At 42.7% G+C, this 14,229-nt stretch overlaps 1 protein-coding gene across 3 annotated transcripts in view; it reads right to left on the reverse strand.

Annotated features, from left to right (window-relative positions):
• EFCAB11 (EF-hand calcium binding domain 11) overlaps positions 1–14,229 on the reverse strand; it is a 108,230-nt gene that overhangs the window by 59,179 nt on the left and 34,822 nt on the right. Inside the window, exon 6 of one of the 3 annotated variants that reach the window (XM_081123792.1) lies at positions 2,677–2,868. The exons of the other annotated variants lie outside the window; for them this stretch is intronic. Within the exon in view, the coding sequence (XP_080979918.1) occupies positions 2,748–2,868 (121 nt within the window). The 3' untranslated portion in view covers positions 2,677–2,747. Of the gene's footprint in view, positions 1–2,676; positions 2,869–14,229 lie in introns of those variants that run through there. 3 annotated transcript variants of the gene reach the window in all.

The raw sequence follows: 14,229 nt of genomic DNA on the forward strand, positions 1-14,229 counted from the left end.
CATCTATATCCCAGATGGCCGTCCAGGGGCAATTTAAAGACCATTCCCTAAGTCACTGTCCGAGATACTGAAGTAGACAATATGGCTAATGCAATGATGGGAATTACAAGAAAGGAAATAAAACAGAACATGCTGTCCTGTCTTCGTTTATAAACCATCCTGCAGTGATACCGTCTCTTTGCAATTCTAATTGTTACGTCTCAAAGAGACCAAAAGGAGGTGTAGGAATAGTGGGACTAAACTGTGGTCAAAGACCAGACAACCCTCCTGTAGAAAGATGGAAACAAACAATTCAGATCCTCTGATTCAGGAACAGCTGAGAAAAGCTTATGAGATCAGGAAAGGTTTGTATATGCTAATGACAATGTTTTTCCAAATTTGAAAATTAGGAGCCACAAAACAACGCTGAAGATTAGAAAAAGTTGTATAAAGACAATTTCTTCTCATCACAGTTTTATGGACATGTAAGAAACATATCATCCACGAGATAAGACAAAAGGAAAAAAACACACACCCATAAAGCATTTGATAAATCATAGACTCTGAAGCTGGAGTTTGAATCCTGATTTCCTATTTATTAGCTGTGCTGCCTTGGACAAGTTTCTAAGTTTCTAATCTCTCTGCATCTCAGTTTTTCATCTATGAAATGGTTGTTGTGAGGGTGAAATAAATGAAGAACAGTGCTTGACAAATAGTGAGTGTTTTAAACGCGTTAGCCATACTCCACGTGCAGAAAAGAGTCCACGCACCAGGCCTGGCTACTGTCCTGCTTACAAGGACGGCCCTTGGCTGGCATCTGGGAACTTGGATTCCCAGAAGCTTCTCACCAACATGAACTCATAAGAATGGACCGCGTGCCTGAGACTGTGCAATAATATGGTTTATGGTGCACACCTGCTCTCCTTCTGGGAGTCTAGAATTCTGGTACATGCCAGGCAGAGAGACTGCCTTCATGATCGTCCCACAGTAAAACCCCTGGGTGCCGGGTCTCTGATGAGCTTCGCTGCCTGGCAACATTTCACGTGCGTTGTCAGGACTTGTTGGGGGAATTAAGCATGTCCTGTGTGACTTCACCGAGAGAGGCCCCCTGGAAGCTTGCACCTGGTTTCCCCTGGACTGCGCCCCACTGCCTTTCCCTTTGCTAATTTTACTCCGTATCCTTCCACTGTAACAAATCGTAGCTGTGAGTATAATTAAATGCTGATTCCTGCCAGGGAATCACCAAACCCTGGTCTCAGGGGCCCATCAACATACTCAGACATAGTTAGTTATTTTATACTAGGTATAAATATAGTAAAAATGCACTTTAATAAATCTTGAAGTTCAAGAAAAGTGATTTTTAGATATAATTCCTTGATGAAAAGAGAAAAATTTGCCTTGTTTCTTCTCATAAATAATGTATGAAATTAAAAGGTTGAGCCCAGCTGGGCGTGGCTCAGCAGTTAAGCGTTGACCTGGGATCCAGGCGATCAGGGTTCGATTCCCGGTCAGGGCACATGCCCGGGTTGTGGGCTGCAGCCGATCAGTGACTCTCTCATCATTATTGTTTCTATCTCTCTCTCTCCCTCTCCTTTCCTCTCTCTGAAATCAATAAAGATATATTTAAAAAAAAAAAAAGAAATTAAAAGGTTGAGATTCAGTGGTGTGTTTGTTAAACTATATCAATATTTCCTGATAATATGCTTTATGTCACAAGAAAATAAATATTTAGCTTACACCATCTAAATGATATTCAAGAGAATAGTAAGTGGTCAAGTAGTTGGGCACATCCTTCAAATAGCAACAGAAGATAGGGCACAACTAAAATGCCAGAATCACTAAACTTTAGGAACGCGCCTCTAATTTTACATATTTCTCTGCAGCTCTTACGAATGAGTGGTTAGTCTTCTCCAACACTTAACAAACCTGATGTTCTACCAAATAAATCAATTATCTGGAAAAAAGAGTTTGAAAAGAAAAATTTGAGACAAAAGTATTTAATAATTCATGCAAGTTTCTGTTTTTGGATTGTCAGGTCAATTTCCCAGCTGAAAAGATAAAAAATGCTGGATAAGACACTAAAACGAAACTACCTTAAAGGCACTGAGTTAAAAACACAGGAGGGCCAGGCCATATTCTTGGGGTAGCTCACACCCCCCGAGGTGAGTGGAAAGCTGGCATCCCAAAGCCACTTTTGCCCTGGGGTTGTGGCTCATATCTGCACTGGAACTTTGGTTTGGTGGCTTCATGGGAGAAGAGGCCGGGAGTCAAGACTCAGGGCTTGCCCAATTTATGATCTGTGTAAATTAACACTAATGATTTGGAAATATCATTTGGCATTATACTATTTTGGCACTAAGTAAGCACATGCATACATTATAACCCAGAAATTCTATTCCTAAGTACATGTCTGAGAGAAACACTTGCTCACGGACACCAGGAGTGAGGACACAGGACTGTTCAGACAGTATTATTAGCAATAGCAAGAACAAACAGAATTGGAGAGAAAAAGACCAAATGCCCGTGAACAGGAGAAGAGATAAATTATGGTCATGTCATACAATGGAACATTGTACACATTTAAAATGAGTGAATTATAATTGCATACAAAACAAGGATAAATATTGAGTGAAAATAAGTCACGAAAAGACTACATACATTTGACACTCATTTATATAGTTTTAAAATGAGGAAGAGTTGCCCAGCCGGGTGTGGCTCAGCAGTTGAGCATCGACCTAGGATCCAGGAGATCGAGGTTTGATTCCCGGTCAGGGGACATGCCCAGGTTGCGGGCTCAGTCTCCAGTGGCGGGTGTGCAGGGGGTAGCCGATCAGTGACTCTCTCATCATTGATGTTTCTATCTCCCTCTCTCCTTCTCCCTTCCTCTCTCTGAAATCAATAAAGATATATTTTTTTAAAATAATAAAAATAAATTTTAAAAAAATGAGAAAGAGTATACATTAGGGAAGCACATAGGCGTGTGCGTGTATATACACATATATATATATGTCTGCGTGCATGATGCATGTATTTTTAAAGCAGAAAAGTAATAATCACTGATTCCAGACAGTGGTTGCTAAGGTAGGGAAGCAGGAGGCAGGATACAGAAGTTTACGGGTATATGTGGGTTAATGGTAATATTTCAATTCTTGGATTAAATGCACTCGCTGTGATGTTAAACACATTGATGTAAATAAATAAACGATAGCCATGAAGGAAAAGAATTCCATTTAAAAAATTAACTACACACATTTACAAATCTACATGTTGTTCCAATCTGATTCAAAATTTATTAGAGCATAGTTTTAATTTATGCAAACTGTTAATATGCCATTTTGGAATAATTTACCATAACATTTAACTTATTTATACGAGATTGGAAAGACTAGCATGTAAACACCAGTCAAAAATAAGGAAGGAAAATAGTACATGGTCCTTCCTTAGAGTAATTTAAGGAAGTATGATAAATAGTTCCTTGGGTGCTAAGAAACTAAAAAGCTGCCAGCAACAAAAAGCCGCATGCACTGAAACCTCTCAGTCAAAGACATCTAGTTGTAAAAACATACACCGTTATAAAGACAGAGAATAAAGCTATGGTTCTACCTATAACCCATTTGCCACAGACTGCCTGTTAGTGTTCCCCCAAACTCATATACTGAATCCTAGCATGTGAGGGTATTCGGAGGGGAGCCTTTGGGAGTTGCTTAGTGCCCTTTAAAAGGGGCCCCAGAAAGCTCCCTTGCGCTCGCGCCACGTGAGGACACTCCAAGAAGACAGCAGTCTCTGAACCAGGCAGTGGGTCTTCACTGGACACCGAGCCTGCCAGCACCCTGATCTTGGACATCGGCCTTCAGAACTGCGAGAAATAAACGTCTGCAGCTTAAGCCCCAGCCTGTGGTCTTCTGTTTTAGGGCCGCAGTGGACTCGGACCCCACTGCAATGGGGAGCACACGGCGGCAAGGCTAAGACCTGGATCATAAATTGATCTGTCCCCACCGAGGTGTGTGACCTTGGGTGGGTCATTTAGCCTCATATTTGTAAAGTAAGAGACTGTACCAATTGCTCTTCAAGGATCTTTTTATTGGTGAAAGTCTGTGACCCTGTAAGAAGCTATTCTTATCAATAACCGGCAAAGCCGTGATGCAATTTCCCTGTATAGGGAGCAGGAGTAACAGTGCTCGAGCACCTGTGACGCTGACAATGTCCACAAGGTCTGCGGAGAGAACGGAGCCTCAGTGCCGCACTGCCAGGGGGCCAGTTAAAATGGGGAAGTTTTACTACACAGAGGAGAGTTTGCAAGTGGTCGATAAATCTGATTTTGGGTACAGCAGAGGTGTTCTGTGGTACAGAATAGCCTTTTCATGTGACTACACTGAGGGGAAAACTCATAATTTAAGCATTAGGGTTCAAACATTAAGCATTAAGTTCTAAAATGTCAAATAATTTGAAAAGTAAAGTAAATCTTGCAGAAATTCTGCTCAAACTGCCTAATATAATATAGGAAAGAAAGTTGAGCAATTGCTCAAAGAGAATGTGAGGATTCCAGCAGGCAGAGGCTCACAGGAGAAAGCCTGTTAGTCTGCTCGAGTGATACTTCAAACATTCTCCACATAATTTTAGACTCTGGACTTTCTCTTTTTAAAGTTCCCTCTAAAACCTCTGGTGGGGAAATACGTACGTACATAATGCCAAATGAAAGTTCCAAATCATTTGTGTGCACCAGGTATGCATCAAAAGGGATCCTATTTTTAAAAAGGAAAAGACACGCCACAAACAGGTAGAGATTTCTGTGACTCATAAATGAGAAAGGATCAGTATCCAGAATATATAATGAACCCCTATAAATCAATATAAAAAAATCATTCAATATTTTTATGTGGGCCAATAATAAAATAACCAACCAGCTAGTAGACATGATGCTGAACTTTACTAGTAATCAGGGAAATTGAAATTACAACAAGATGCCATTTCATAGCCAGCAGACTGGCAAAAGCTAAAGAGCCAAATGACAAGTGCTGATGAGAGTAGGATGGAAGGGAATTCGAGCGCCCTGATAAGTGAGAAGGTGAAACACCGCCGAAGAAGAGAGTCGGGTGCGGACACGCACAGCCACGATCCTGCCATCCCGCGCCATGAATGTGCCCTGCAGGCTCTCCCCGCTGTGTGGTCCAGAATATTCAGTGCAGCCCATTTGCAATAACAACAAATGAGTCCATCAATAGGAGAGGGAATGTATAAATTATGGGATATTCTTATGATGGAGAATCAAGTTCTGGGAAAAGCTGCCTTTTCTCTGTCTGCATTTCCACGCAGAGGACCCTCTTCTGGAGTAACGCTTGCAGCCTCTCTCCACCTCCTCACTCATCACCCCTGGAGAAATGACTTATCTCATTGGTGCCCCTCCACCTGCTCTCTATGTGCTCTGCTCCCCAATGCCACAGGGCAGCCCCCCTGGGGAGTCCCAGGCTAACTGCACAACCTGTGACCGGAAGGCTGCGTTCTAGCAAGCCCATCCCTCCAAGAGAACTAGTTCACAAATAAAGCTGGTACTTTTACCCACTACTCTCTAGCTCACACTCTCAGTTTGTCCTAGATGCTAAGAGAGGGTGCTAGCTACTGTGCCCCCTTGAGCCCCAACAGAACACTATACAGCAGGGGAAATAAAGGAAAGACACATGCATTAACATGAGTAAGTCTTAAAATATCATGAGAGAAAAAGCAATTTGCATGTAAGATTTAAAAATACACAAAACAGCCCAGCGGGCCATGGCTCAGCAGTTGAGTGTTGGCCTCAGATCCAGGAGACCACGGTTCGATACCCGGTCAGGGCACACGCCCAGGTTGCGGGCTCGATCCCATCGAGGGCGTGCAGGAGGCAGCTGATCAATGACTCTCATCATAGATGTTTCTATCTCTCTCTCCCTCTCCCTTCCTCTCTCTGAAATCGATAAAGATATATTTTAAAAAATAATAAAAAAATATACAAAACAATACTATGTATTATTTAAAATAACATAAATCTGTGTCATAAAATATAAAGACACACAAGAATGATTTTAAAAATTCAAGCTACTGTGCTAGCTGGCTTGTTCAGTGGTTAGAGCGTTGGCCCATAGACTGAAGGGTCCCGGGTTCGATTCCAGCCAAGGGCACGTGCCTCAGTCACAGGCTTGATCCCCAGCCCTCGTCGGGGTGCGTGCAGGAGGCAACCAATTGATGTGTCTCTCTCATATCTCTCTCTCTCTCCCCCTCTCCCCCCCCTCACATCTCTCTTCCTCTCTCCCTCTCTCCCTTTCTCTCTCTCTCTCTCTCCCCTTTCCACTCTCTCTGAAAAGCAATGGAAAAAATATCCTCGGGTAAGGATTAAAAAAAAAAAATTCAAGCTACTGATTCTCTCTGGGGCAGAGGAAGGGAAGGCAATCCAGCCGGGCTGCCCGGGGGCTGCAACCATGTTTGGAATGGAATGCTTTGTTTCTTACCCTGGGAGGAACATATATGGATTTCTTTTCCTGCCTCAAATATTTTGTGTCTATATACATACACACATTTACATACCACACGACATCTACCAGAGAAACAGAGCAGAGCCAAAGAAGCTATGAGAGCCGAGTGCCCTGCCGCAGCCAGGCCCTGTCAGCTCTTTCCAGAGCCCCTGGAACAAGGCCAGGAGAAGAGGCACTGGCCGTGCCTGGAGACAGATACTAAATGTAGCGCTGGCTTGGTTTTCTTCCAGACAGGAGGAAAACCTATTAAACCACAGAATCAGGGAGAGTTAGGACGGATGAAGCCAAACAAGCATCCAAGGAGTGGAATTTCCAGCAGCAAACCAGGGCCAGGCTTCTAGAACTTACTTCTGCCAGAATGAAACCTAAACTACTGCCTTTTTAAAAATAAAATATTTTTATTAATTATCTCTGAAGGAAGATTCAATAAGTGATCTTGCTAATGCATTTCAGTGTCTTATAAATCACTGGAAAGTTTAATTCAGTGGAAATTTTAAGTCAGTCTATTAGGACCACATGTGGTCTGAAGAAACACAGAAAGAAGGTGGTCGACATTATTTCCTGATTCTGTCAATCAAACACCCTGAATCCTAACCATAATAATAGAACAGAGTGTACAAATCCATATCACTTCATTTAAATATATATTTATTTAAAACATTCATGTATTTTATTAAACTGTTAATTCTGAACAACTTTCCTCCTCCAGGAGCAAGGCATTCAAATGATAAATGCTTTTGTACTGACACATGCACAGGTCTCGAAATCAATTTTTCACATCTGTGTCTCCAATCAGGGGGAACTGAAGGTGCACTAACTTTACAAATCACCCACGTTCAGACTAGATGCGTGGTCCTTAATATCATTGCACACATTAATTACAACACATAACCTAAGGATAAAGAAGATGTTAGAAAAGGTAGCTGACCCCTGATTGAAATAATAGATACAGCCCAGGAGAGTCGCTTTCCAATGAAAGTCTGTCACAGTTCCCGCCGCGCTTGTCTGTAACAGCCCTGTGGACTCGCCCTGTGGACTCATCAGTTTCTTGGGCCCAGTACGGACTCGGGAAATATCTGTTGAACTGAATTTAACTGATAATTAGAAACAAACATGGGGAAATGACAGGGATCCAAGAAAGCATACTAGCCGCTAGCATAACTGTATACTGGGGATGCCCAGAAACCCTATAAGACTTCAGGAGCCTAAGGTCTTTCTTTAACCTTCATCTCCCTTTTTACAAGGTTTGCAACCTTATGGAGGTTATGTAAATAATATCAATACAGTATAAATATACACATGATATGGACTATGATATAATGCACTAAGATACAGAATATAATATGCATCATAACATGCCCGTCTACCTTTCAAACCCTACCTCGGGTCTTCCTCTTGCTCATTACAGCCCAGCCTTCCTCTTTGCTCCTCAGTCCCACCAAGCTTATACCCACTTCAGAGCCTTTTCGACTGCTTTCCCTCTTTCCCGGTGCCTCTTCTCCCAAACGGCAGGCAGTTTTTCATCATTTAGATCTCATTCAAATGTCCCTCAAAAATGCCTTCCCTCACCTCCCATCTAAAACTACGTGCCCCCCCCAATCAGTCATTCCACCATTGATTCTGGTTTTCTCTCCTTACAGCTTGTTACCTCTACCTGAAGTTACCCTGTTCACTCACTCACTGTCTGCCTTTTTACTGTGAGCTGTGAGCTCCTCAGCAGCAGGGACCTAGTTTGCTTGGTTCATGGCTCTACTCCCAGCATCCAGAAAGGTATCAGGCACACAGTAGGTGCTCAATAACTATTTACTGAATGGGTTAGTGAATATATGCCAGCCCAATTTAAAAGTCCTCAGTTTCAAGGCTACAGCAACTGCATTCCCTATTTCATCAAATTCAAAAACCCTTAAGATTGGGTTCACTTGAAAATGGGGGAGAGCAGAAGAAAATGGAATTCTTAGAATGAATAGCAGAGAGCGTGGATGCCACAGAGAAGATCACTGAAGTGAACGTTGTTATTTAATTTACATATTTTAATCACACGGATCTGATCCATTAAAAACTAAAAATAAATCCTTTCACTATTTTTACACGAGGCACTAATTTAATTATATTCTGTTACTGAAGCTCTTACATTATTTTCTATCCAAATTACCATGTACTTTTCTAGCAATGATACAAGCTATCTCAATGTTGCAGGTATCCTTGCAGCCTGAGAAATAGTAAGAGGTGAAATGCAATATGAACATATTACTGAATAAAATGCCTATGAAATGGGATGCCTTTTCTCAGCCAGAAAAAGGAGACACAACACATTAGGTCAGTCGTTAGGAGTAAAAGCCCCATGAACAGAGCTGTGCCTGCGTTACATGTGAATCTGACGCTCCCACACGTCTGTGAGAATGTGAGTAATCTGTTTTACTGAATGCGCACTTAAAGGAGAAAGCCATCCCTTGAAAAACAAACTCAAGAATTATTCAAACACAGCTTTACTGGCATGGTTTCTGAATCTGTCGTGAGCTATTTTGTCTAAGTTAAATGTAAACTCATTTTTCAAGCTGACTTGCTACAACTAATAGGTTTTAACTCTTATTGAACTTATTGGGGTGACATTGATTAATATAATTATATAGGCTTCAAGTGTACAATTGTATAATACGTCATCTGTATATTGTATTGTGTGCTCACCACCCCAAGTCAAGTCTCCTTCCATCACCATTTACCCCCTTTACCTAAACTCTTCTCCCTCCCTCCACCCCCTTTCCCTCTGATAATCAGCATACTGTTATCTGTGTCTATGAGTTTTAGGGGTTTTTTGCTTTGCTTAATCCCTTCACCTTTTTCACCCAGCCTCCCGATCCTGCTTCCCTCTGAGAGCTGTCAATCTGTTCTCTGTATCTATGAATCTGTTTCTATTTTGTTTGCTGGTTTATTTTGTATAGCCCCAGAACCATAAAAAAAATCCCACTTTTATAAAAGCAAAAATCATTCTGTCTGAAATGAAGTTTCATTTTTAAAACTTCATGCATTTGAAAACATACACACACACTCCTGGAAGCCATCGTCATTTTCCCGTGAAAGAAAATGTTACTGGGATACAGCAGTAGCACAAACGTGAAATATACACTGTCAAATAAAGGCTTTTTTTCTATTTGGCAAATTCAGAGCTTATTTCCATATAGTGGGTAGAAGAGAAGGGGAAAGACAACTCCAGGTGTTTGCAAACCAAGAACACAACATTTTTTTTTAAACTTAGACTTGTGAAAATATTAGCATTTTAAAAATTAATGTTAGCTTTTAATTATGTTCAGGAAATTATAAGAGACAAAACAATTACTGTATTAGGGCATATAAATAATCACAATTTATTACCTACTTTTAAGACCATTTCTACAGAAATGTAAACTTTAAAATGCACTGACTGCTGTTAAGGAAGCATCTCAAGCAAACCTCATCTCCTGTGTACACACAGTGGGACAACTCGCAGGCTATGGGTCAAAGGCATGGCGTCAGATGGGACCTTTGGGGGGAGGTGGATTCCCAAGTTCACCCTCAGGTATGGTGATTTGCTACTTCTTGCTACATTCTTTCGTCAGTCAGTCACAAGGTCAGCTTAGATTCCGAGAGCAGATAAATGAACTCTACCCCTTGACGGGAAGGCCGCCAAGCCGCTTTGCCAGGGCTTACTGACGGGGTGGGGAGTTGCGAGCACCCCTACAGCCAGCCAAGCCCCTGCAATCTGTGAATGCGTGTGGTCGCTGCCCAGTGAGGGGGTGGCTAAGGTTTGGGGGGTTCTCGGGGGCTCTCAACTCAATGAGTTCAGTGTGAGAGATTTACAGTAGTTAACCACAAAAACTTCTATCCTCACATGTGCACACGGGGCACAGAAACTTTCGCGGGCGCAGCAGTGTCCCAGGTGTCCTTGGGGGGCTGGTCCCCAGCCCCGAGCCCACCGAGCGGCGGTCGCGAAGGGGAAGAGCCGCACCGCAGTGCAGGCGGGCAGCGCGTGCTTCGCGCGAAGTGGGAGATGCGGACAAGCGCTAAGAAGACGGGGGTCCCCGAGGAGTGACTGATCAGAAGGGTTCATAATAGAGGAGGGGACCCGACCGCGCCCTGAGGAAGGGCCAGGCTCATACAGCAGGCACAGTGGAGGGTGCATCCCAGAAAGGAGTTACCATGCGCAAGGGGCCACATGGGAAAAATGCAGACTGTGTTTAGCTCCTCGGTTGGGGAGAATCAGGAGAAGAACCTAAGAGGAGGGTGGGAGCCAGAGGGTAGCCAACCTTGAGTTCTGAGTTGAGGAGTTTGGCCGTTAGCCTGCACACTTAGGTGAGGCCTAGACCCCTGGACTGAGGTGACGGGAAAGAGGTTGACAGCGGAAAGACACTGAACACGCAAAGGGACTTGGTGACTGAATGGATCTGAGCAAAAACAGAGGCAAAAATCAGTGATGACTGCAAGAACGAATCCGAGAAAATCACGGTATCACTGACGGGAATCGAAAGAAAGAGCTGACCTGAGGGCCAGGAAAATGACTTCCACCTTAAATATGAGGAACTGCAGGTGACAAGGACCCTGAAACATTTTCAGCCACTTATTAACTGGGTGACTTTGGGAACAGCACTTACCTCTCTAAGCTCAGTTTTCTGATCTGTAAAATAGGAATAAAGGTAGCCTACAACTCACCAGGTTATTGTGAGGACTGGATGAATGCCTGGCACCATTAAGGCACCAGAGAAATGACACGTTTGCCATCACTATCCAGTGCATCATCTGACAAATAGCCCAATAGCTCTTTTTTGTCACATGAACTCATGACTATCTGATGAACCTCTTATCGGGTCTTTTCTCTCTCTCTCTCAATGCAGCAGATAATTTTAAACTTCCTATTCTAATGGCATCCTTATAAATTTTCCACAACGTTTAGGTCGGAGCAATTTATAACCCGGAGAAGGCTCCAATTCTACGACAAATTTATCACCACGAACCATTAAAACCAGTATGTCAGCTGACCCATCAGGATTAGATGTGAACATCTGATGGCCATGGTTTTTCCTGGAACCTTCCAACCCGCAGTCAGGCATGTTATCCATTGCGCCACTGGTCCATGCTGTAACTGTGGTTTTTCCTAAGCAGCATTACCCAGTAGCTCTAAATGGGGCTTCTGTACATTGAAAAAAATTGAAAGAAAAATGTTGTACACAATTTAATAATAATTTCCAACATGCTAAGGGATCACTTTGAGATGAAAGGTTTTTGTTTTTGCTTTCTTTGTTTGGGATTTAAAAAAAATAAGATTAAATAGTATAAGGTTCTATGGTAATAATGCAGCCACAAAGGGGACATTAGCAATGGGGAAACTGAAAGAAGGTAAACCCCAAGTAAGTCTGAGAATTTAAGACTGCAATTATTAGCAATACTGGGAAGCAATAAACACAAATGTTTATCATGTACATAGTAGGTGCTTAAAAACATTTGTTAAATATGCTGAATGAAATGGGTGAAACCAAATCATCTGCTTTTTCTTTTGTTCTCCATTTCTTGCTATTAGATCTTGGGCACTGTTAATTATAATTTTCTTTAAAGAGTCGGTAGACAGAAGGTGTGGAAACCGAGAATAGAGGTATTTAAAGCTAGACGTCCTTCATTAGAGCAGGCTGCTGTCCAGGGGGTCAGCAGACTAGCCTAAGTCGGTTCCCCTTAATACAGGATCCGAGCCTAAAGAACTGACCAACAGCCCTGTGCCCATCACGCTACCCCCCGGTGGAGAAGGGGCTATGGAGACACTCAAGCCAGTTAATTTTGTGATTTGTTTCAAGGTCTAACAAAAGGCTGAGACGAGGAGACAGATTCCCAGAAACGTGGACTTCAATTATTTGAGCCATAAATGTTTCCCATTATGATGTTTAAACAGTTCATGACAGTCTAAAATACGGACTTTTTTTTGCCATTAGCACAGTCACATTTTACAGCATTGCAGTATGAGGGTTTTTTGATATTTTTATCAAAAGACTTTATGACCAAATTGTCAGAAATCAAGGGGGAAAAATGTACAATTCAGCTAGTGTTTCCATATATCCACAGCCTTAGGTCTCTGAAAAGGGTTATAGCCATAGATTATATAGCTCTATTTTTGACTGTGAAAATTTATATGCTGTCTAGATCTTTATTCTATTGAAATAGAACTGGGAAAAGGCCCTTAAATAAAATGATTCCTTCGAAATCTGTAAACGGTAGTAGATCTGACTGATAAAGGGACTCAAAATCCCTTTCCAGGGTGCCCATGGGGAGCCATACAAAAGGGAAAGGCAAAGGTTCCCCCTGGCATGATGGGTATTCTTACTTGTATTTCCAATCTGGAACCAGACTCCCTGGGTCGAAGCCAAATTCCATCAGTTAATGTAATCTTAGCCAAGTTACTCAGCCACTCTGTGCCTCGGTTTCCTCAGCTGTAAAATGGGGGTGATACAGTGCCCTTCAGGGGCTTGTTGTGTGGATCAAATGAGTTAAGACAAGCAAGCATGTAGAGCAGGTCTTGGAGTGCAGCAGGCACTCGATGCCTGTTAGGTATTCTGGTCACTCCCTCACGCCTACTTACTCATCTTACCAACTACATCTCCCCTCTACTGCCCACTCTGTCCATGCTGTTCCCTCTCTCTGGATGTCTTTCCACCTAGGGATTTTTCAAAACCTACCTCGGTCACTAAGTTCTTGGATTGCCCTAGCTAAGTTAAATCCTTTGTTATTCCACAGTAGGCACCATTTTCTGCCTCACCTTATGGTCGCTCCATGAGACCATCCCTGCCTGACTTGCAGCCCTGCAAGTTCCCTTCTCAATGCCTTGCACGTGGCATTTGCTCAGGAACTGCTTGTGGGATAAACCAACACATAGCGTTGTCTTCTCTTGCCTTACCGACTAGTAGCTGTTCTTATTGCTGTTATTAAGCAGGAAAGGCTGCTCTCAGGAGGCCCAAACTGCAAAGTTGAGGCAAACATCACGAATGCCTGCTGGAATGAAGCATAATTTATTAAATGCAAAGCTAATTTAATTTCATGACAACTAAGAGAATTTCTGGAACAAAATCAGCACAGAACAAAACCTCAGATTTGAAATAAAGCCCACTTGGTCTGTACCCCCAACTGGGCAGGGTGTATGTAGCACTGCTATCATCTCTCAGTTACCCACAGTGAAGAGGAGTGGACCTTCCAAATAAATACCCATTGGCTGTGGCAAATTTTCCCGGCAGTCAAAAACCCCGTATGTTCTCCTGTCTCCTTCTCTGGGATATTCTAGACACCTTCATAAAACATTAATGAACAGTGTATGTCTACCGCGGGCCAAGCGTAGTGTTTTTATACGCACTCATTTGACCCTCCAAACAACTCTATGACATAGAATCTCTTAATATCCATAGCTTATGGGTAAGGAAACTGAGGGGCACAGAAGTAGGTAACTTTCCCAAAGGCTATGGGCTAGTTCAACTCATCCTATTTCAACCCATCTTCCCACATTTATTGTCCAACATGGGAGTGCAGTGGGGATCAGTATGGAATACCTAGAATGCTCAACTGCTGGTTAGAAAAAGAGAGCCAGAGGAATTCTCTCAGGCTCAGGTCTGGTCAGGTCTGGTCTGGCTGGGCAGGAAGGGCAACCATGTGAGTTACAATGAATCTAGGGGTCGGAGGAGCTCAGGCTAGATGCGAGCAGACCCCAAATCCTAGGGCATCCAAGCTAGTAGGCAAAGCAACG

The sequence above is a fragment of the Miniopterus schreibersii genome, assembly GCF_964146895.1.
Source record: "Miniopterus schreibersii genome assembly, chromosome: 1".
Lineage (NCBI taxonomy): Eukaryota > Metazoa > Chordata > Mammalia > Chiroptera > Miniopteridae > Miniopterus > Miniopterus schreibersii.